The 25,176-nt window shown below is 45.5% G+C and overlaps 1 protein-coding gene across 2 annotated transcripts in view; it reads right to left on the bottom strand.

Annotated features, from left to right (window-relative positions):
* Window positions 1-5,296, bottom strand: part of INTS6 (integrator complex subunit 6) — a 42,352-nt gene extending 37,056 nt beyond the window's left edge. The window contains exons 1-2 of one of the 2 annotated variants that reach the window (XM_066583701.1): window positions 4,887-5,296; window positions 4,672-4,749 (exon numbers count right to left, since the gene is read on the bottom strand). In XM_066583701.1, coding sequence (XP_066439798.1) covers window positions 4,672-4,749; window positions 4,887-4,997 — 189 coding nt within the window. In that variant the 5' untranslated portion in view covers window positions 4,998-5,296. The remainder of the gene's footprint in view (window positions 1-4,671; window positions 4,750-4,886) is intronic. The other variant, XM_066583710.1, reaches the window with a different exon arrangement.
* Window positions 5,297-25,176: the final 19,880 nt, after the last annotated feature.

Genomic DNA, 25,176 nt, shown 5'->3' with positions numbered 1-25,176 from the left:
TAGTACCCTGTTGTACCACCTCTAGCTTGGATACAAGATGTGATACAGGTGGGCATGGAGGCTCTAGTACCGTTGTACCACCTCTAGCTTGGATACAAGATGTGATATTGGCAGGCATGGAGGCTCTAGTACCCTGTTGTACCGCCTCTAGCTTGGATACAAGATGTGATATCGGCGGACATGGAGGCATACAGGTTTTGTATGGTATCCTGCAGCATATCAGTCCATGTTTGCTGTAACTGAGCCACTAAATTAGGCAGACTCTCAAGCTGTCGCAGTTGGCATCCCAGATGGTCCCATACATGTTCTACTGGTGATATATCTGTTGACTGGCAGGCATGGAAGTGTGACAATGTTGTGGAGACATTCCTGTGACCCCCTTGTGTGTGCGGTCGAGTATTATCCTGCTGCCTCTCGGAAGCCGCCATGAGAGGAACACATGTGGCTGCAGGATGTCCTGAACATATCGCTGAGCTGTAATTGTACCTCGTACTACTTGTAGGGGTGACGGACTATTGTATGTTATGCCCCCCCCCCCCCCCCCAGACCATCACACTAGCACAGGCAGGATCGAGGTGCTCACCCCTAGGTCTCAGGACACTAAATTGGCTATCCAGTTTTGCCATTCATGATACCACTGCAAACAGAGGCCTGAAGAACATTTGATCTCACAACGCCCAAGTGCCTGAAAATGGTTCCAGCAGACACAGGGACTTGTAACGGTGGTGCAACCCGTCTCTCGACAGAAACAGAGCTGCTCATGCTCGTGAAAGAGCAGATGATCCCCTACTGGTGGTCTGTCAAGGACATCCTGAGCCCGGTCGCCTTGTGTGCATATCCTCACGCATCAACTGGTCTCAACATATCCTAACAGTCTGGTCAGAACAGCCCAGGTGGTGGGCAAGTCGTCAATACGACCATCTAGCTTCGAACAGTCCAATAATGCGCCCCCCCCCCCCCTCAAACCCTGTTAACAAAATCTCTTTGTTGGGTTGTAGAGGCGTCTAGTGGTCAACAAGCTCTACACAAGCGGAAAATGAGGTCACTACACACAAGGAGCCTCTGAGAGCCTTTTTATAGGCCAAGGATGGAACCACTTTTAGGTCTTCAGGTGACAAGAACATTCATCTAAATCACACAACTAATCATTTGCATGTCTGCCCGAGATGTAACTGCATGCCAAATTTTGCAACAAAACGACAACGTCTAGATGCTTTTTTTTTTTTTTTTTTTTACAAAGCGTACGATCTAAGGAAGTATGCATATAAAATAAATGGTGAAACTGATCTTTGTTTATTCACACGGGCATGTGCAACTTTAGTCAGTGAAACGCAGGCCAATCTTAATGTCTGCGTATATGCGTGCAACATCCATGTGCGCTGCATGTGTGCTTTCACATACATGTATCTTCACATGCACAAAAAAAATATATAAGGGGTCAATTTTTTTTCTAGAATTGCTTAGCACTTAGCATAAAATAGTTCTGTCAAAAAAAAAGAAGAAATCAATACTTACCTATTCCTCCCCAGGCAGTCTACTTACTGCATCTTCTGCCTCCTGCAGTCACTGGGTCACCTCACCTCCAGACGATTCTTAGTCTTCCGGGGATGATGCGTCCCTTCTATGCAGTCTTCTTTCTGCAGGTCAATGTACGCTACGTCACTAGTGATGTAGCATTTCCTGCCTAGCAGGAAGCGCTGGATGCTATGTCGGGCTAATGCAGAGACTGCGCATACGCGCAATCTCGTCACGAGAGATCCTATACCAACGCCGCGAGACAACCTCGGCATTAGCATGACATAGCATCTGGCGCTTTTTACTAGGCAGGAAACGCTGCATCACTAGTGACGTAGCCTACACTGATCTGCCGGAAGACGACTGCAGCTGCATATCAGCTTGCGGTAAGGTGACCAGGGGAACTGCAGGAGCCAGAAGAAGATCGGTGAGTAGGAGATGCGGTAAGACTGACGGGGGAGGAATAGGTGAGTATAGTTTTGTTTTTTTATGGCAAACCCCTTTAAGGCCACGCTCACACAGGGCGGATTTACTACACAGCAGATCTGCAGCATTTTCAGTAGCAGCAACAGGGATAAGATCTACAAGGTCTTGCAAACACTTGAAGGAAAAAACCTGTACTAAATAAGTATAGAAACTGACTAGAGGTGTGGAATTTAAGCCTGACGCATGCCAATTTTGGCATGGGATTCGGTGCAAAAAAATAAAAATAAGGATTTCTGCCAAAGGCTTCAATGCTGAGACTGGAATCCACACTAATAGCTGCGGATTTAGAGAGTTTCTGCACGGAAGATACAGATAAGATAATCCGCCCTGTATGATCATAACCTAATGAGTCAGCAAATACAGGGACCAAGAGTGTGCCTGTGGAAATAGGACCTCACCCACCATTGTGTTTCAGTCCCCACTTAAAAAAATAAATAAAGTTACAAAAAAAATATAATTCCTTCATCGCCGTCTGAGGGCTTGTATTTGTGGGATGAGTTGTATTTTTGAATGGTACTATTTAATGCTTCATATAATGTGCTGAAGAAAAAAAATTCTAAGGCGTCAAATGGAAAAAAAAAAATCAATTCCACCATCTTTGGAGGGGGCTTGTTTGAATGGCGTACACTGCGTCAAATGGAAAAAATAAAATCAATTCCACCATCTTCGGAGGGGGCTTGTTTTAATGGCGTACACTGCGTCAAATGATAGGACACCTTTATTCGGTACGATTACACAGATACCACATTTATATAGTTCTGCTACACCACTAAAAAAAAACTAAAAAAAAAACAGTTGTTGCCATCTTCTGACAGACATGACTTATTTTTCCGTCATAGTTGTGTGAGGACTCGTTTGCTGCGGGACGTCCTGTAGCTTTTATTGGTACCATTTTGGAGTACACAATGGTTTTATTAAAATATTTCTTCAAGGTGAGGCAACCAAAAAGAGCGCAATTCTGGTATAGTGCATTTTTTCTTTTTTTTTTTTACAACGTTCACCATGCGGAATAAGTGTGCTACTTTGATCAAATCGGACTTATGCATGCAGTGATAGCAAATGTTTTTTGTTATAAATAAGGGGAAAAGTTTCTTTTTTTTTTTAAATATAATTTTTTTTTAATAGCGTTTTAAACTTTTACATTTGCTTTGATCGGTCAGTGTATAATGCAATACCATATTATTGCATTATACCGCATTCTGACATGCAATCAGCCATGGCAGGCCTGGGGACTTTCAAAAAGCCCCAGGCTGCCATGGCAACTCATGATCTCATCATGGGCAGGCCGTTCAGGACCCAGAAAATAAGGATTGTGTCATTTGAAGGCTTAACAGCCATGATCAGTGTTCATGCTGATCGTGACTGTTGTCAGCCGTCACCTGCCATATACGGAGCGGGGTGAGCACTTGATACAAACCTTGCATGAACAGGACATAAATGTACACCTTTGGGCATGAAATGGTTAAAGGGGGTTTCCAGGCAAATACTATTGATGACCTTTCCTCAGGATAGTTGATTGCCTAGGGTCCACCAGACCATGGTCTGACCTCAGACCATCAATTCATATCTGGAGGGTGCCATAACGCTCTAACGTGTCTGAACCCAATTGAGAGCGGTCCGGTCCACGTCACAGCCTACCACAAAAATGCAACGCAATCCAAGCCCCACCAGGGTTTCCACCCCTTAGTGCTCACTCCGACGTATGCATCCGACTTAAGCCGCTCTCATAGCCATATTGTCGCATGCAATTTTTCCACATGCGATGCCAACAGCCCATTGATTTGTATTGGGCCGCTCACACCACCAGGTTTTCTTGCGCCAAAAATAAAAATTCAACGGCATGATCTTGGCACGTATTAAACACTAATGTACGCCAAAATAATGCATGGCGATTGATGGCACGCAAGTATGCATGTCATTGCGTACTTACTATATGCCGGCGCGGCCATGGGCGTTTATTTTTCACACACATAATATGGGGTGCTAAAAGCCCTATTGATTTCAATTAGGCCATTTAAACCTGATGATTTTTGTAAACACGTAAAAATGTTACTTTTTAAAATTAAAATAAAAATTGGCAAGTCCCATTACAATACACACCAATATGGGCTGTGGGGATTTAACATATGTCTTTGCCGTGTGTAGTGCGCAATACGCAGACCATGTGAGCGTACGCTTGTGCGCCAACTCAGACTTGGGGAGGGTGGGTGTTCAAAGAGTCCACAGATCCCCCAGCTAAAACTCGCCATCAGTAGTGATACAAAGTGACATTTCCTCCTAGGAGAGCCCTTTAAACCTGTCCCCTCCCACCCTGCCCTCCTCCTCCTATGGGTGACACATATGGAACGTTGAGAAGTAACAAGTTAGAGAGTTACATCCAGGTGATCATTTAAAGGGAAAGGCCAGAGATAAACAAGCCATGCCAGCCTCCTGCTTCCCTCCAGGCCCCCCAGGACTCCGGGGCCTGCACAACTCCCCTCGGGAATGTCACTTCTAACTTGTCTCCACATCTCCCACAGTTCCTTGCAGCTGAGCAGGGCAGCAGGAGGGGCGGCGGGGGATGTCGGCCATGTTCCTGTCAGCTCACCCTGTAGATGCCAGGACTGACCCGGGCACAGAGGACAGGAAGTGGTGGAAAGGGGTGATGCATCATGGCGAGAAGCTCTTTACCTTGATCCCATAAGGAGGCTCCTCCAGAGTGACCAGCATGTACCTGTCTCCTCTGCTGGCAGGATCCCGAGATCTGAGCTGGGAAACAGAGAGATGGGGATGAGTTACAACAAGAAGCTGCAGCAACGGCTGGGAGGGGGGAAAGAGGAGAGCCCCCTGTGCTGCACTCTCGCCTGCCTGCAGGGGGCGCTGCTAGCTGGCAAGGGTTACTATACCTTCATGAAAGTCTCTACAGCGCCTTTTGCTATGTCCAGGTATGTGGTGCCCAGGTAGGTGCGCTGGTTCATGGAAGCGGACGTATCTAGCAGGAAAAGTAAGATGGGCATAGTGCTGCTGCGGCTACATGGGCAGTCCTGAGCAGATAAGCGGTGGGGGAACCTCCCTGACACTACGCAGTGTGTCTCCTCCACAGCAGCAGCCCCATGTCGTCCTCCTCCTTTGTGTGACCCGGGTTCTTGCCTAAGAAGGGGTTAATAGTAATGGTGGACTTATTACTCTGCTAAATAAGCCCCACTTCTCTTGTGTCGCCGCCTATGGCTTAGTGTGCGGCTTGTTTGTAAAGCTGTTGGATGTGACAGAAGTTTGAATGAGTTGAGCACTACTTCCCCCTCTCGCAGGTTCTGTCTCCCTCTACTGAGCGCTTCCTTTCGCACTCGCAGCTTTTAAAGCGAGCGGGAGGGGTTTAAGGGATTCTAGTAAGGCGGAGTTACCGGCCATGTGATCACGAGCGGCGCGCTCGGATTGGCTAGACGGGCTGCGCCTACTTAACATATTCATGAGCCGAGTCAGCGAGAGAAGGCTGTGCGTTAACACTTGACGCCGGCGCGCGTTCGCGTGGGGAGAGGGGGAAACGAGAAGGTATGAAGCTTGCAGGCGCGAGAGTGTTAAGCGGAAGAGGGGCGGAGCTTAAAGCGCTGGGCTTAGATAGGCGGGAAAGAGGTGGGCCGTGCGCGTGCGTGAGCGCGCGCGGCTATAACGGGCGTCGTCATTAGTGATTTTACCTCAGTCGTCAGCAGAGGAGTGAGGGAGGCGGATGTGTCGCTCCGTGGGTCCGCTGTTATATAAAGGCTTTTGTCGTTCATTACCGGTCCTCGCTTGTGTATTAGGGTGTAGCCGAGGCTGCTCGAAGCAAGCGAGATAATATGGAAGCGGGGAGAGGAGGTGTTTTGTGGTGCCCTTGACTGAGGAAGTCTCTGCCCTTCTAGGGCCACGTTTGATAGCATTACAGCACCTCATGGCTTATTTGAGCACGGCCTTATTAATGAGCGGTTACCGTGGTGACGAGAAAAGGACAATTTACCACAGAAGGCTTCGGGTCGTAGTTGAAAAAAACCCTTAAAAAAAAAAAATTGGTAATTTTTTGTTATTTGTAGTAGAATGATAATTAGCGCCCTAAACGGCGTCGGCGGGACGGATTATATCGGATGGTCACCTATTCTTGGTTGCGTAGGGCTAAGATTTAACAATAAACCAGCGTAGGTCTAATCTCATCCCTCCTGTCTGGAAGTATATGGCTGCAGAGGGTGGGGGGGAGGAGGAGACCTGCTGGGTGGTAGATATCAGATACCAAATATATAAACAAGGGCTTGTGATACATGTCATCCTCTCCGTGAGAAACGATGGCTCTACCGACGCCAGTCACATGCCCTCCTCCCCGCTTGTATAAAGTCACACGGATCATCTTTTTCTATCACACTGAGACACGTTCTCCGAACCGCCTGTGGCACTACAAGTCCCAGCACGCTCACCGAGTTGGTAGTAGTCTTCTCAGCAGCTACGGAGGGTATACAGATGCATAAAGGAAAATAGGGAGGAGGGGGGCGAGCGGAGGGATTGAAGTTCATCCGCCGGTTTCCTCTGGATTTAGAGGCCACATGTTGCCTATCTGTCGTGGAGTAAGGAGATGATGCAAAAAAATAAACTTCCGTGGCTTCGTATTTTCGCACATTATTCTGGCACAGGATCGGGGTGTTCACACCGGCCGAGCTCGTAGATTTTAACCCCTCCTTTTTTTTTTTTTCCGTGTGTGCTGTATTAATAGAGTGCAAGTGAATGCTGAATAGGCAGTGACAGCAGACATGGGAGTACAGAGAACATCAGACCCCACCCAAGTGTGAGCTCATGTTTACGAAGGAACTTTAATAGTCGTGGATCCGCTGGAGCAAAATGTTTTTGCTAGGATATCACGGAGTTCAAGATTTATCTGTCTCTGTTGGATTTCAGTGTTATTAAACACATCTGAGCCCCCTGGAATAAAGCTGCATTGTTTCTTTGATGCCGTGGCAGCTTGCTTATCATTATACTTGACATGATTTTCTTAAAGTTTTCAGAGTTTTGTGTTTTCTTTTGTACCCCCTTCGCCAAACTATAAATTATAGCAATGTGCTCGCCTTGGCACTGGCGTGCCGATGTTTTTTTTTTGGCATATGCTCTATGATGTCACCTAGTCTTCTGGCACAGTGATATCCTGAAAACGGGCTATAATGTAGATTAGAATCTTTGGCCTGTTTATGGGATGTCTGGGTTGGGGGCCTCCTATTGGCTGCAGCAGTCACATGGGTAAAAAACACATGGCCACTGAAACTGGAAGGGGTTGTCCCGCGAAAGCAAGTGGGGGTATACACTTCTGTATGGCCATATTAATGCACTTTGTAATGTACATCGTGCATTAATTATGAGCCATACAGAAGTTATTCACTTACCTGTTCCGTTGCTAGCGTCCTCGTCTCCATGGTGCCGTCTAATTTTCAGCGTCTAATCGCCGGATTAGACGCGCTTGCGCAGTCCGGTCGTCTTCTTTTCTGAATGGGGCCGCTCGTGACGGAGAGCGGCTCCTCGTAGCTCCGCCCTGTCACGTGCCGATTCCAGCCAATCAGGAGGCTGGAATCGGCAATGGACCGCACAGAAGCCCTGCGGTCCACCGAGGGTGAAGATCCCTGCGGCCATCTTCACCAGGTAAGTAAGAAGTCACCGGAGCGCGGGGATTCAGGTAAGCACTATCCGGTTTTCTTTTTTAACCCCTGCATCGGGTTTCTCTCGCGCCAAACGGGGGGGGCTATTGAAAAAAAAAAAAACCACGTTTCGGCGCGGGACAACCCCTTGAAGTAAATGGACTCAGTGTGGCGTCAGAGAGGTGTTTGTATTATATATTTAATCACACCCCACTGCCACCAATGTAATTTATTTGAAAGCCCCTTTAAGAGATTTAGACCTAGACAGATGGCCTATTTACTATGAAATTATCCTATCTAGAAACCTTTAAGGTGGCCGCACACCTTCAGTAGGTATCAGCCAAACGCTCAAGTCTGATGACTGCTATTGCCCCTGATCTCTCCATATACCTACATGCTCAGTTCAGCCAAGCTTGCATGTGTTCTGAATAAGAGCGGTCTCAAACAACCGGATTTGTATTCCGGATTCTGCGATCGGCGTCCCCGCAGGCAATGAAAGGTATGTCGCTTCGATATTCCCTTCACACTCATGGATACGAATCGTGTATACCGCAAGCGGAAGAAAGATCACAGCATGCACTATTTTGACACGAAAACCACGTGGACGGCCCCCATTGTCAATGGGGGCAACCGACCCGCAGCTCATACGCAATTATCATTGCATATGGGCAAACAAAGCAAAAAAAAAAGTATACTGTACATGACCGTCTGCGAGCCTTCCGCATGTGGAATCCGACCAGTTCGTGTGAGCCTGGCCTTAGGTTAGCTGCACAGTAACCATAGGTCCTGCGAGAGACTCGGGTGCAACGGACCTCAGACCATGTGTTGTTCAATAGACACAGCATATTCACCTGCATTAGCGTGTCCCATTTGTCGTTTGTAAAATGGACAATTGGACAGGCTGTGTTTCTTTTTTTTTTTTTTTTTATCTGATGCGTAAAATGTCCGTGTATATAGCCTTATGGGCTATAATGGAGCATTGTACAGTCCCCAAAATACATGTGTGCACCTGGCCTAAGGAGAGTGGGGTGCTTTATCTCCCCAACAGCTGCAGGACAAATGTCAGCCAGACACCTAATGCATTGGCTAGTCCCACTGAAAATTGTGTTTGGCTTACATATGGCCGGGCTCAAACGGGTGGAGATGTTCCGCGTACGGAAGGCCTGCAGCGGAAGTATGGCTGTGAGCCCGGCAGGCAACCCTGCCTACCTGAATCTTCCTGTATTGCGGATGGCTGTCGGTCATGCGCAGCACAGTTGTTTTTTTACTTTGTCCTTTCCCGCGCTGTTGATATGCAATGAGGCGGATACTTGTGGCCCATGCGCAATGTTCATTGTGTATCGGCTGCGGGTCAGATGGCCTGCAATAACTTCAATGGAGGCTGTCTGCAGCAAAATAGAGCATGCTGCGATTTTTTTCCTCCGCGGGATATGCAATTCGTTTCTGCCAGTGTGTGCAAAAAAGCGAATTTACATGCCTTTGAATGGCTGTGTTTTGCTGCGAATCTTCTATGCTGACGCCTTAGGCCGGATTCACACAACCATATTTGCGTATGAAAATTTTGCGCGCGCAGAAAATAGAACTTATTTCTTTTCGCGTCTGTATGTTTCGGTTGCACAAAATAAAAAATACAGCATACACTATCCTGTGCATTTGTGCAGAAAAAGAACGCCTCTTGAACTCATTAACCTAATTGGCAATTTTAGTAGATGCTCATCGCATCTATTCGTGTTTTTGGCCTGCGCAAAAAGTATACTGTCAACCAGCCACTCCTAGCTGTAGTCTTTAGTTGGAACTATATATTCAGTGGTAGTCTCTAGGGCATGCATGTGGTTGGCACGCAGGGGTGTCAAGGACTTAAAGGAGTTGTCCCGCGGCAGCAAGTGGGTCTATGCACTTCTGTATGGCCATATTAATGCACTTTGTAATGTACATTGTGCATTAATTATGAGCCATACAGAAGTTATAAAAAGTTTTTTACTTACCTGCTCCGTTGCTGGCGTCCTCGTTCCCATGGAGCCGACTAATTTTCGCCCTCCGATGGCCAAATTAGCCGCGCTTGCGCAGTCCGGGTCTTCTGCTCTCTTCAATGGAGCCGCTCGTGCAGAATGCCGGCTCCGTGTAGCTCCGCCCCGTCACGTGCCGATTCCAGCCAATCAGGAGGCTGGAATCGGCAATGGACCGCACAGAAGAGCTGCGGTCTACGGAGGGAGCAGACCCCGGCGGCCATCTTCAGCAGGTAAGTATGAAGACGCCGGGATTCAGGTAAGCGCTGAGCGGTTTGTTTTTTTAACCCCTGCATCGGGGTTGTCTCGCGCCGAACGGGGGGGGGGGGGGGGGGTTAAAAAAAAAAAAAAAACCCGTTTCGGCGCGGGACAACCCCTTTAAGTGTCTGGAAACAAGTGTCTTCGGCATTCGAACAATGCAGTTTAACAGAGCAGGAGACAGGTAGGCAACAAACTCTGCCTAAATGCCTTGCACTTCAAAACTATCACTAATGCTGTTACCTCTGTTCTCATCCTTGCTGTCAGTTTCAGAACCTCTTTCAAAAGTCCACGGCGGAAGAGTAGGTGCTCTTCTCTCCCTGAAATGTACCTACCAGGTCACCCCCCCCCCCCCTCATTCACTTTCCCATCGTTTGAGGTACATATGCTATGGCTTTTCCGCCCGCTGTCCATGTGAGTGGCTGTCATCTACCGCCCCCAGGTGCTCCTTACCTGTTTCTGGACCATTTTGCTGCCGGGCTTCCCCACTTCCTCTCCTGACAAATTCTAAACCTCATCTTAGGTGATTTTAACATCCCCACTTATGACCCCATCTCCCCAGCCTTTCAGCTTCTATCACTCACCTCTTCCCTTGATCTCTCACAACTCACAGCCTCTCCCACTCACAAGGATGGCAACACTCTTGATCTGGTCTTCCTCCGGCTCTGCTCTGCTTCCCTCTTCACTAACTCCCCTCTCCCGCTCTCGGACCATAACCTCCTCTCTTTCTCTGTCAAGCTCCCTAACATCTCTCCAGACCCACTTCCTACCGTACTTACAGGCCATTCACATTCAGGACTTTGCTGAGTTTCTACAGTCCTCTCTGTCCCCTATCTCGCTCCTCCTCTGCCCCAACCTGGCTGCTGCATACTACAATACCACTCTCAAACTTGGCCTGGATGAAGCTGCACCCCCCGTGACCCAAGCCATTTGCTGCAGACAGCTCACGCCTCAAACGTGTTTCATCCGGCGGTGCTCGAGAAGTGCTGAATGGCTGTGGAGAAAGTCGCAAACGTCCACGGACTTTCTCCACTACAATTTCATGCTCAGAACCTACAACCTATCCCTCCTCCATGCCAAACAAGTCTATTTCACCTCTCTTGTCTCCTCACTATCGCACAACCCCAAACGTCCTTTTGATACTTTTCACTCTCTTCTCATCCCTAAACCGCAGCCCCCAGTGACGGATCTCAGTGCTGAAGTGCTGGGTGCCTACTTCAAAAAGAAAATCAATGACCTCCATCAGGAAATAACCACCCAATCCCAGACTAGCCCCGACCCTACTCTCATAAATACTGCATCTAGCTCCTGCTCACTGCCTGTTCTCCGACCAACGACAGAGGAAGAAGTCTCCAAATTGCTCTCCTCTGCTCGCCCCACCACCTGTGCTAGCGATCCTCTCCCCTCATACGCCCTCCGGTGGTTATCTCCCCAGTGGTTATCTCCCATCTCACCACTATATTCAACCTCTCTCTGACCTCTGGCATCTTTCCCTCTTGTTTCAAACACGCCATCATATCCCCACTGCTAAAGAAACTGACTCTTGACGCGACTGATGCCGCCAACTACCGACCCATCTCAAATCTCCTCTTCATCTCCAAATTATTGGAACGCCTGGTTTACTCCTGCCTTGTAAGTTATCTATCAGAAAACTCTTCTTAACCTCCTACAGTCTGGCTTCTGACCCCCACACTCAACAGAAACTGCCCTTACAAGTGTGTCAAACGCCCCTGACAGCCAAATCGAGAGGCGATTACTTCCTACTGACCCTCCTCGACCTCTCCACAGCATTCAACACCATCGACCACAAACTCCTTCTCAGTATGCTTCGCTCCATCAGTCTAAAGGACACACTGCTCTCTCCTGGTTTTCCTACCTATCTGACCACTCCTTAAGCATCTCCTTTGCTGGCTCTACCTCCCTTCCTCTTCCACTTGCTGTTAGGGTCCCCCAGGGCTCGGTCCTCAGCCCCCTGCTCTTCTCCATCTACACAGCCACTTTGGATAAACCATCAGGAGTTTTGGTCTCCAATACCACCTCTACGCCAACGACACCGAATTATATACCTCTTCCCGTGATATCTCTGTACCTTTCCTCTAAAATATCACCGACTGTCCACTGTCTCTAACAGTTTGTCTTCTCTCTGCCTAAAACTGAACCTCTCAAAAACTAACGACCTGGTATTTCTGCCCTCTACTAACCGACCTCATCCTGACATCTCCATCTCAGCATGTGGCACCACCATAACTCCCAGACAGCACGCCCGCTGCCTCGGGGTCATATTCGACTCTGATCGCTCCTTTACCCTCTACATCCAATCACTGGCCTGAACATGTCAGCTGCACCTCAAGAACATCGCAAGAATCCACCCTATTCTCACAGTGGACTCACTAAAAACGCTCAGTGTTGCCTTCATCCACTCTCGGCTCGATTATTGCAACTCGTTGCTGATTGGCCTCCCCTGCACAAGACTCTACCCCCTCCAATCCACCCAGAATGCAGCAGCCAGGCTCATCTTCCTGTCCAGCCGCTAGTCGGACGCCTCTGCCCTGTGCCGGTCACTGCACTGGCTGCCCGTTAAATACGGAATTCTATTCAAAATCACTACCTGCATCCATAAAGCTCTCCACAGCGCCGCGCCACCCTACATTGCCTCCCTCATCTCAATCCATCACCCAGCTCGTGTCCTTCGCTTTGTTTACGAAAACAGACTGAGTGCCCCTTTAATTCGAACCTCTCATTCCCGCCTCCAAGACTTCTGCAGAGCAGCACAAGTCCTCTGAAACGCACTACCAAAGGCTATCCAGGAAATCCAGGACTCACAAAACTTCAGGTGCACTCTAAAAACGTACCTTTTCAGAGAGGCATACCATATCTCCTAAACCAAACCCCTCTGTATGCCGCATGATAACATGCTCCCTGACCTACTGACTCCAATCCCTGCTAGCCACCATCAACTGCTCCTTGCAGTCATACCGGTTCTGCCGTCACATCTAAATGTCTGACCATTGTTTATGTGTATAGCATCCCTCATTCTCCACCTCCTCATACCGTGCACACCTCCACCCCGTTACCTTCTGTATCACTCCATTACTTGTAGTATGTAAGCTCGTTGGAGCAGGACCCTCACCCCTATTGTTTCCATCAACTGATTACTATGTAACCGTGGTTCTATAATTTTTGTACTTTTGTCTTTCTGTATTCCCCCTGTCTTTGTAAGCGCTGCCGAATATGTTGGCGCTATACAAATAAAGATTATTAATATACCGTGTTTCCCCGATAATAAGCCCTACCCTGATTTTCAGGGGGAAGAGGGGCTTGAAATATAAGCCCTCCCCCAAAAATACACTGCTAACTGAACAATCCTGTAAAAAGAAAAAAAAATTCTATGTTTAAACTGACCGCCTCGAGTGAACAAGCAAACTGACATCATTTGGTCGAATGAACAATTATTGCTGTGTAAAGTACCCTTAAGGGCCATTTTCATGGGACGAATTAAGTTCTGTAGTGTATGGGCAGCCAGTTCAGCCACTGGCATAGTGCAGAGGCGTGTGAGAAGTGGCTAGATAAGAAGATGAATCTAGCTGCTGTATTGGAGAGGGGAAAGTCTGGTGCGGGGAAGGCCAATGAGCAGAGAGTTGCAGTAGTTGAGTCGGGAATGGATGAGGGTGACATTGAGTGTCTGCATGCATGTCTGTGGTGAGAAATGGTCAGATTTTAGCAATATTTCTGAGGTGCAGATGGCATTTTCAAGCCAGAGATTGGATGTGGGGGGTAAAGGAGAGGTCAGAATCCAGTGTGGCCCCTAGGCAGCGGGCGTGCTGTCTGCGAGTTATAATGGTGTCAGATACTGATGTGGAGATGTTGGGAGAGGTCGGCTGGTTGAAGGCCAAACCTAAATATTTACTTGCATTTTGTGTCTTTTCATAAAAATCTGAATAAAAATTGTATGTTTTTCTTTTTTCTACAATTCTCCACTCTGCAAAAAACCCTATCTAAGTGAGCAGCACTGTGTCAGCTGTGAAAAACCCATTTGACTTTATTAAGTTAGGAAAACTTAGTATAAGGCAGGCAGGGGGTCTATGGAAAAAAAATCAGCAAGTGGTCTGTGGGGCAAAAAAGTTTGGGAAACTCTGGTCTAAACACTGCACGAGCCCTAACAACCTAGCGCTGACGTCAGTGCTCGTTTAGTCGACTGTCCCATCTGAATGGGACTTTAGTCTTATGTGTGTGCCCACTTTCACTCATAAGCCAAACTACTGGACAGCTGTATCCCTAGGGACTCACAGAACTCTGTTGATGGCCATTTAAAAAGTTATTTGCTTATTTCATGACAAAACGCATCTGTTGTAGTAAAAAGATATAGTAAGGGAGCCAAATTTGGTTCCATCTTTAATTGTGTCTTAGGACTCATTCATATTAGGGTTCAGCCTCTGTTCTGGCTGTCTCTCTGTTCTGTTTTTGGAGCAGAGAGTCTGCATTAAATGGTTCCATTTTTACCACCACTGACTTCAATGGGTTTAAACAAAAAAAAAGGAAAACATTCTGTCTGCTTCCCTTCCGTTTTCATTTTTTAAAATCCGAACGGATAGTATTGTCTTCAGCGCTATTTGTTCCGTTTAAATAACAGAAACCTAAGGGAACAGAAGCAAATGGAAAGCTTTGCATTTTTTAAGCACCCTAGTGAAATTAATGGTGGTAAAAACTGAACCCTTTCATTCCATCTCCCTGCTCTAAAAACAGAGCAGAGAGATAGAAAGCCAGAACAGACACTAAACCCTAGTGTGAAATGAGCATAAGGGCCCGTTCACACAGGCCTAAGCGCAGGACAGTCTTAAAATTGCTTACGCGCATGTATTTTGCACAGGCCAGTGAAATACGAGATCCACGCAGTGTTTTACGCATATAGCCATGTTAATGAGGACTTAAAAGAATACTAAACTTTAAAAAAAGGCCCGGTTTTGGTTTGGGTTGAAAAAAAACCTGTCGCAATGAAATTGTGTGTGATGGAAGACTTAAGGAGGTTAGGCCCCATTCACATCTGGCTGTTTTCCTTTTTTCTGTTTTATGTTCGGAGCCGAACAACGAAAATCCGTGACGTTCCAGATCCGGCACATGCCAGAACTGAATGGATCCTATTGACTATAATGAAGCTCTTCTGGCATTCTGACCAGCATTTCACCAGATGAATTAGCGCAGCAATGTTGTACAATTTGATGCGGGATCTTCTGCCAGATTTGCACAGGAAGCTGTGAATGGACCCTCCAACACAGAGTGATGGTGCCCTTATTTCTTTTTTGAAAAGGAAAATAAAAACAGTAAAACACACACACACGCACACACACACACCTCGCCTTTTCACTTCCCTGCTGATCCAGCACAGGAGGTCTGGCAGTCTATATACAAGCGGTAAGCATGTGATCACTGTAGCCAATCATTGATTTGGTGCTTTACAACTGGCATCGGTACTCAATCAGAGCAACGATGCAAGTGGTACAGCATGTCACCTGCTGAGGTCACTGATTAAAGCAATCCTCCAGACCTGGACAAACCAAGATGGCCGGACCGCTTCTCTGTCTACCTGATGCACATTGTGCAGTATGCATTGGTAGTCTAAGTTACTACATGCCCACATGGGTAGCACTGGTCAATCAAAGCAGGTGACGTGTCTTAAGGTATCTTTACACGGTACAACTGTCAGGTGCACACATATTCTGTCAGAAAATGGAAGTGGCTCTCTTCTGGCCACCCGCCTCTGTTCACTGCACAGTAATCACTCAAATACTGAGCAATTCCTCTTTACACTGAAACGAAACTATTAGCAACTACTGAGCAACCTCTCAGTGCCCTTTCGGGGACATGTGTATGTAGGCCAACAATTGCTCGTTTGAGTGAATTTTCATTTGACTATAGCCGTGTAAAGGTACCTTTTAGACTATTGATGCATACTAATGTACAATGTGCATCCGGTAGCCAGAGAAGCAAGTGTGGCCACTTTTGTTTGTCCAGGTATGGGTGGGTCGCTTTAACTGCAGTGGTCATGTGCTGTGTTCTTGTAAGTAAAGGCCAAGGAGACTACAAAAATGTCTGCCCTTGATCTGTGGGTATTTGGAGAGGCAAGTAGTGTTTTATGTTTTTATACTATGGCATTTGCTGCTGTATTTATCATTTTTTTTGAGAAACCAGATAACCCCTTTAAAGGGGTTTTTCAGGACATTAAAAAAAAATGTGAGGAGACATTCTGCAGTTTGGTATAAAGTACTGTATGTGGGTTTTTCTCATGCTCTGCCCCCTGGTGACGTCATTGCAGGTCCTATAGGATGTATAAAACACAACCTGACCGACAGAAGAACAACACAGTTCGAGCTCTTGAAAAGGGGAGGACAAAAATAAAATGAGAATACAACTTAGCCGTTATTATCTCAGCGGACCTGACAGAAGACACTGACCTACCATCACCAGAGAGATCCGGTGAACTAAAGGACCTGCGGTGACATCACCACTGTATGAGGAGCAAGCTGTGTTTGTCTTGTGTGGAGATCAAGATGGATGTAGTAGAACTATGTGTGATGTGTGGGTATCAATGGATGTACCATGTAGCAGGGCTGTGTGTGTGTAATGTGTGGAGATCAGGATGGATGTAGTAGAGCTGTGTGTGTGTGATGTTTGGGGATCATAATGGATGTACCATGTAGCAGAGCTGTGTGAGTGTGATGTGGGGTCAGGATGGATGTAGTAGAGCTGTGTGTTTGTGTGTGATGTGTGGGGATCATAATGGATGTAGCATAGCTGTGTGTAAATCAGGATGTAGCAGCTATGTGTGTCATGTGTTGTGTGTGTGATATGTGGGGTCAGGATTAGAGATGACTGAGCATACTCGCTAAGGACAATTGCTTGATCGAGCATTGTCCTTAGCTAGTATCTCCCCACTCCCCAGAGAAGGTTCGGGTGCCGGCGCGGGTGACAGGTGAGTTGCGGCAGTAAGCAGGAGGGAGCGGGGGGGAGAGAGGAAGAGAGATCTCCCCTCTGTTCCTCCCCGCCCGCCGCCGGCAGCTGAATCTTTGCTCCCGAGCGGGCAGGTACTCGCTAAGGGCAATGCTCGATCGAGCAATTGCCCTTAGCGAGAATGCTCGCTCATCTCTAGTCAGGATAGATGTAGTAGAGTTGTGTGTGTGATGTGTGGGAATCATAATGGATGTACCATGTAGCAGAGCTGTGTGCGTAATATGTGGGAATAAGGATGGATGTAGTAGAGATGTGTGGGGTCAGGATGGATGTAGCAGAGCTGCGTTTCTGATGTGTGGGGATCATAATGGATGTACCATGTAGCACATCTATAATTTCCTAATAATTACTAGTATTCTTTGAAAGAGTTTGATCCTTCAGCATCCTGTGGGGTAATTTTTTCAGTTTTTTCATTTTGTGTGTTATGTCTGTTGTTTTGGACTTTGCTTTGGTACATTGCCTCTTTGAGTAACCTCCGAAGTATCAACAGTTTCTCTTGTCTGTGTATTTTTCACAGACGTATTGCTGACCTGTGAAGAAAAAGAAAGTATGTAACTAATTGTTCTTTATATTTTACAGTTTCCATTGTTATCAGAAGAATAGCTTGCGATGTTTTGATAAAATATTAAACTTTCTTACGTGTGGTGCAGCCATTGATGGAAAACGTGCATCTAAATTCACCACCCCAAGACAAGATCCTTCTTTTAACGTTACATAGTTTTCTAGAATTCTGCTAAAATGAATGAAATATATGAATTATTTTATACCGTGGGGTACATAGACGGATTGCATTGATTATAATGGCGACCGTCATGCTAGCCGTAATTGTCCCAGATGAAATAGTGCAGCATGCTGCGCTATTTCATGCTGGATCTATGCTGGAGGCTTTCACAGGCGCTTTCGACGCAGATGTGAATGGGGCCTTACACAGAACAATTTTGACTCAGGTAGACCACAGATCCAACAAGGATGTTGGTCATAGCTTTCCATTCAGATGTAGATATGTTTTGCAATATATTTTGTAATTTTTTTTATTGCATTTTTAATTTTCTTTAGAATGTTTAAGATCCCTTTACACGGGACAACTGTTGAGCACATAACCATCACACTATCGCTCCTGTGCTTTACACAGGAGCGATAGTCATTCAATGAATGGAGGCAGAGCGGACTGGGGATCACTCTGGCCACCTGCCTCCATTCACAGTAAACAGGAGTCGCTCAAAGATTGAGTGTCTCCTCCGTACATGGGCCGATAGTTGCTTGGTTTTGACTTCTACTAAAAACCAAGCGTGTCCGACGGGTGAGCGATTTCTTGCTCAGTGCCCTGTTGGTGGTTGTGTGCACACGGGACAATTATTACCTGAACATTTTGTTTCCAGATGTAAAAGTACCTTTAGATACATCTACTTGGCTGTAAATGGCATACAACTAGATCTGCTTGTGTACTAAATGTATTCGTAAAGTACAACCAATCTCTGTGCCTGAATTGACTTATATTTTAATTTCTCTAATGTAAATGACAACATACAGTAGTTTTCATGACGTGACTAATAAAGCTCCTGCTATAGATGTCTGTACAGACATTGCTGTAAAAGCAATTTCTTAATATCAAAGAGATTGTCCAGTTGTAAACTAGTAATGGCCTGTCCTCAGGACAAGTCTTCAATAGTAGATCAGTTCAAGTCTGCTGCCCAGGGACCCCCGCCTATCAGCTGTTGACCAGGCCAGTATACTCCAGTAGTGAGCTGATTTCTGCAGGAAGCAGACAGCTCAGTTGTTACTGCAGTGGTCATACTTGGTATTGCAGGCCACTGCAGTAAGAATAGAGCTTTTCGCTTCCTGCATGAATCAGCTCCGTGCATAAGCACAATGGCCCAGCGAACAGCTGATTGGCAGGGGTCCTGAATGATGGACACCCGCTGATCTGCTATTGATGACATATACTAAGGATAGGCTATATCGGTAGTTAACAAATGGACAACCCCTTTAAAGAAGAGTGTAACTCTGACAAAGTGTTTATTTTCTGAGAGATGTGCCTCCTAAATGCAAAAAAGGTTGACTTTTGTGATGTAACACCTTTAGGCCTCATGCACATGGGCCGATTTTTGCTGTGGAATCCGGGGCTGGCGTCCGCCTCTGGGTTCTGCAGCAGAAACCCTTCATAGCATGCTATGGAAAAATGGTTCTTCATGCACACGAGCGTAAACAAATTGCGTTTTTTGCTTGCGGAAGCAAAATCGCAGTATGCTCCACTTTCCTACGTTTCCTGCACGAAGTCAATAGAAGCTGTCCGACCCATTGGCCCATCCGCAATTGACATTGTGGACAGGCCGTGGATTCCGCGGGAAAAGCAGGTCAGCGCGGACACCGGCGAAGAAGATGACCGGCATGCAGGGTCACCCATAGGGGTCAGGACTGGATTCCGTGCAGGATTCTGCAACCGGAATCCGGACCTGCTGTGTGCACAAGGTCTTAAATGGAGTCCAATCTTTCACTTAGTCACCAAAAATCAACATTTTTGAACAAAAATATCTTTCTTACTGAATGTTAAATGTTAACTTTGTGTTAAGTGATATTTCAAAATGAAGACCGTGAGCTAAAGCATGGCTACATGATTATGTTATGTGTTTATTCCTTCCCTATTCATGTCTGTACATAACATAAGGAGCAGTGTACCCATCAGGTCCATAGAGGGTGCTGTATGAACATGTGCGGAACTAATCACACCACAAGCCTTCCTGACATCGCAGCATTGGGAAAGAATTTTCAGAGGTCATATATTACAGAGTTGCATAACATTTCGCATTAGTTAACTGAACGTTATTTCTACATTTCATGGAAACGTTTACATTCAAGTATTAGAAGCGCCACAGAATTACTAAGATTTATTAATACTCCTGCACCAGTAGAATCTGCAGGGATACAGTGACAGATTTGCCCTATTGTCTGTCACAGAGCTGCAGGTCTAATTTCACTGTGTTTCTACTGGTTTCACATTGACAATCGTGATATTATGGCAAAATCGCTACTTTTTTCCCGTGATTTTTGAGCGCCAGCACTTTTTCTCACAAAAACATTGCTGCCACTTGCAATTTTCTCGGGTGCTTTTTTCACACGATTTTGCTGCGATTTTTTAACGCGGAAGTCAATAGGACTTTCTAAAATTAAAAAACACATTGCACAAAAATAAATAGTTCATGCTTTGCGATGGGATAAAAAGGAGGCTTTATAGGGAAACATGGAAGATAAAAAAATGCAAAACGCAGAAAGATAGGACATGCCACGATTTTTTTTCTCGCAACATCGCATGAGTGAAAACATCACAAATGGGAAGGAAACCACGGAAAAACATTTGCTTCATAATTCTGCGTTTTTACTCATTCTCGCATTGCGCGATTTTATCGCCTGTGTGAAACCACGCTTACATGAGAAGTATATATCAATATACTAAAAGAACATGCAGAAGTATGCTGCAGTGTATCTTTTTTAGCATATACTTGACAAGTTTACATCGGGATACATTTTTTGGGGTACAGTAAAGTATAAACTACTACACGGCAGTAAAGTAGCTGCCCGACATCTCATATTCATACATTACTGATCAACAGCGTGACCTAAAATATTCTAAAGTAAGGGCTAATGCCCACGGCCGGAATGCCGCAGCGTTACCCCGGAGCTATTAGGTTCTATTGAACCTAACAGCTCAATGTTCACGCTGCGGAATTCTACCGCAGAATTCCGCAGAGTAAATTAAACCGCGACATGTCCTATTCGCCTATTCTTTTGTGTGAATTGTCTCACTCACTGGAAATCTGTAACAATGTAATTTCCCATACTGTATCAGACAGTAGATAAAGAGGAGAACATCCATGGCAGACTCTACAGGAGGGGATCACACACTCCTCAGCATCACACGGTAGAGTAGATCTCTCATGGACTGTAGAAGGGGAAAGCAGTACCAGAATGAAGCTGTGCTGATACATAAGTTCTAGTGCAAGACAGCAGTTTCCCGGTGGCACAGGTCCATAGAGGGTCCGCTATGATTCACTGTGGGCACATGCCCACATAAGAGATATCTGGGTGCAGGGGACGCCTGAAGATGAGTGACGGAATAAAGATTGTAACCTGAAACTTAGTACGACTTTTTTAAAGCAAGGTAACGACCAACGTATGTAAAAAAAATTATTTCATATCAGAGATGTTTGTAGTCTTTAGATTCCAGTTCCTATTCAGTGTTTAGCACAAACAAAGTGGTGGTGTGTTTGCTGTAAACTCCACTTTTTGCTTGTATTAGTTTTCCTACATGATGAATGCTCATTGCCTGTTTAATTATGAAAATAAGTTGTACCTTAGATCTCATTAAAAATCTAAAAACAGATGTTTTCTTTTTCTTACGTGATGTCATATCTGTCTGCGTTGCTTCCTCCTGTGAATACAAGGCCACTATTACCTGAACCGAGAATCACACAACACCCCGAGCTAGAAGAAAAGGAATAATAAGAACAAAACACTCATAAAGTACCAATACAAAGCTAATTACTCTTTACGGAATCTGTCTGAAAAATAAATTGTGGCACGTCATATCACATGTTGTATTCTAGAGCTAGTCTCCCCTGCAAGCATCACTTCTAATGGAGAACTCAATACCTCATGGCAACAGGTAATGTCAATACTTGTAGGGTTCTTAAAAATATCGTAAAGAATGATCCCAGTCCTTCGTATTGCATAGTAATGTGGCTTTACAATCAAGTGTTAATAAAAAACACAAAATCAAGACTATCAATGAAAGACAAAAACTAATTGTAAAAATGACCAAAATAGTGGTTACGTGCAGAAAAAAAAAGCCCAAAAATCTTTGAACTACATATAAGGACATTAAGTAAATTCCAGATGAGACATTTAAAGTAAACAGCTACTAGGAAAACTGCTACCGGGCTTTAACAGTAGTACTCAAAGGTGCAGAGAGAAGAAAGAGCAGAAAGGACATGCAGGCATATCTCAAGTGAGAAAATGTAAAGAAGAACAGAAGAATGAAACGCTCTGAACACAGATAGAACATCTTAGTAGCTTTTATGACAGTCGGGAGGGAGTCAAGAGCAGCAGCAGCCGGAGAATGCAGAGAACAAATAACTCTTTTTATGATATTTTGAGCAGAAAATATGAAGGCAGGATGGAATGAAGAAGGATGGAAAGTGACATGACTCTTACAAATGGATGAATGAAATATGACATTGAGATATGGAGCTTTGGGACCAACTCAATAGAAGGATACGGTATCTGTTGAATGTCTGACATTTACTCCCAGTTTAAAACTATGTCATATAGGTATCTATTTCGGTGTCTTGCTTCAAGTAGTTACTTGAAGGCAACCAGCAACATAGAGTTCATGTTAATACAGTAGAGCCTAAAGGTTTATCCATTCTTCACACATTTAAAGGAGCGCTACCGATCACGAAAATAAAAGGCCTTTAGTACCTGTCAAAGGAAAGTTGTCCTTTTGGCTTTCTCCAGGCAGAGCACCTTCTTTGACTGATACAAAACAGATGACTAGAAGATAGAATGAGTAACCAGAAGTGCAATACAAAGTAGTCAGCATAGGAATCAGTATTGTTGTCAGGCAAAGCAAAAACGAGACAGGCGGTGTATATTCATATGCTGTAGACAGCTGTGGAGAAGGCAAGCGGTGTGTGTTTACAGACATGTAGGAGATCAGGAACACAGGCTAGACTGGTAACAATTCAGTAACATGATTGTTCAAAAAGTGCAAAAGAAGGGGTTTTATATTGTTCAGACACGAGAGTGGTATCAGCTCAGTTCCATTTCTATCTTTCTCCCTGTCTCCTGACTTCCATTCTACACTTTTTGCTACTTCTGTGACCTTGTCTTTTGTCTGCCTACTTGTATGACTACCATCTTTGGCTTTTAGGTCTGGCTGTGTTTTTGATCTTCAGTTCACCTGCTGGTCCCTGTAGTGTAGATGGCACTGATTGGAAACTACCCTGGGGAGTTCAGCCTGGGGAGTTCCCTGCTGTAAAGACTACTTCTATGAGAGGTGCACAGATTGTACACACATCTATAGTCAGAATGGAAGATGCAAAGATTGGAAAAATTAATTTTGTGGATTTTTACCAGTTAGAAGCTCAAGTAGCTAAAAGAAAGTCAGAAGATAGGGAGGTAACACTGAGGCAAATGTATGCTGCAAGAGCTACTGAAGAAATGTACAGGTATATTTTTCTTTAGCTTGACTCACGGAGCGACGCATCTGTATGCTGGAAGACCTACTGAAGACTGAGGAAAAAAAGTAAATATATTACTTCTTTGACTCGCTTTTCATCCTGAACACTAGGGTATTTTATAGACTGTTAAACAATTTTACTACATCAACTCATACAAGTGAGAAAAGTGGGGTAATTCAGTTACATAACCCTCCACTGCTGCTCAGAATTTACGGCAGATGTCTGGAAAAGGAAATGAGAATATGAAATTGTAAATCATGCCTCAGAAAAGCTAGATTGAAGGAGCGTAAGGTACATGCTGATGTTGAATCACTTGGGTCATTGAGGACTACTTTAGTAGTGGTGAATACTTACTTAGCGAGCATCTATCACTCTTTTATATTATTGAGTAGAATCTCTAACTTTACACTGTTGTTAGGAACTTTTGTTTGGGTGGGAACAACTCTTGTGTCCAGTTAAGTCTATGTAGTGGAGCTTGTGCTTAGTGATGGCCAGTCATGTTCACTGTTAGCAGTGAGTAAACTGATGCCAAAAAACTGTCAACATATGGAGAACACTGTTAAATTCCATATGTAAAACTGACCATAAACCACCAGATGTCTCACCAACAATGCTTGTCTTTCAAATGTGTGCAGATTCTCAGAAGCAATGATGGCAGCAGAGAAAAGTACTTCTCTTTCCACCTAATTCGAGTAATGGCCAAAATTAGCCTACAACTTGCAGACCATGTGGATGCTTAAAGCAACCCTCCGGGTTTGGGACTACTTTCTGTCCTGGTACTGAAGGGGGGAGGGTATATTACCCGCTGTTATTCTTTTCTGCTGATGTCCCTCCAATCCACTACTTCGAAAGACTGTTTTCAGCTTTCCAAGATGGCAGCTGCAATTTTTTAGCTACATAATGCACATTGTGCGCTGCTCTCTGATCGGACAACACTGATCACGTGAGCAGTACTGGCCAATCAGAGAGTAGGCACAGCATATTAGTAATCTAATTACCAATGCACTGTAAGGATTAGGTAGTCTGAAGATTGCATCAGCTATCTTGGATTGCTGAAAACGGGACCTTGAACCAGCGAATCAAAGGAGCATCGGCACAGAAGACCAACAGCAGGTAGCATAATGGCCTCCTTCAGTCCCAGTACAGGATTTTGTCCCCAAACTGGAGGGTCACTTTAAACGTGTTGTGTAGGGAAGGAGCCTATAACATAACAGCCAATTGCCAGACATTACAGCAGCTAACCGCAGACTGATTTCATGGGTGGCACTGATTTTTGATAAGGGGGTTGTCTAGTTGTTTACACAGCAGTGCTATGTGCAAACCCCCCATACTGTAGCAAATTGAGTCCTCACAAGTCTCCATAAAGGCACTGTGCACTGTATGTGGTACCACGAGGAGACTCTGTGACAGTATTCTATGAAGCATCCCACAAACTATTTTCTCATTGATTCATCAGAAGAAACCTTAAAGGGGTTGTCCCGCGCCGAAACTGTTTTTTTTTTTTCAATAGCCCCCCGTTCGGCGCGAGACAAACCCGATGCAGGGGTTAAAAAAAAAAACGGATAGTACTTACCCGAATCCCCACGCTCCGGTGACTTCTTACTTACCTTGTGAAGATGGCCGCCGGGATCTTCACCCTCGGTGGACCGCAGGTCTTCTGTGCGGTCCATTGCCGATTCCAGCCTCCTGATTGGCTGGAATCGGCACACGTGACGGGGCGGAGCTACGAGGAGCCGCTCTCCGGCACGAGCGGCCCCATTCAGAAGGGAGAAGCCCGGACTGCGCAAGCGCGTCTAATCGGGCGATTAGACGCTGAAGATTAGACGGCACCATGGAGACGGGGACGCCAGCAACGGAACAGGTAAGTGAATAACTTCTGTATGGCTCATAATTAATTCACAATGTACATTACAAAGTGCATTAATATGGCCATACAGAAGTGTATACCCCCACTTTGTTTCGCGGGACAACCCCTTTAATGTGCCTCCGTCAAGACACTGGCAGGTACAGTATGGTGATTATATTACATGTGTGTTCCACAGAGATCCA

The sequence above is a fragment of the Eleutherodactylus coqui genome, chromosome 1, assembly GCF_035609145.1.
Source record: "Eleutherodactylus coqui strain aEleCoq1 chromosome 1, aEleCoq1.hap1, whole genome shotgun sequence".
Taxonomy (NCBI): Eukaryota; Metazoa; Chordata; class Amphibia; order Anura; family Eleutherodactylidae; genus Eleutherodactylus; species Eleutherodactylus coqui.
Note: the sequence above shows the minus strand (reverse complement) of the source record. Positions and strands in the feature narration are given on the sequence as shown.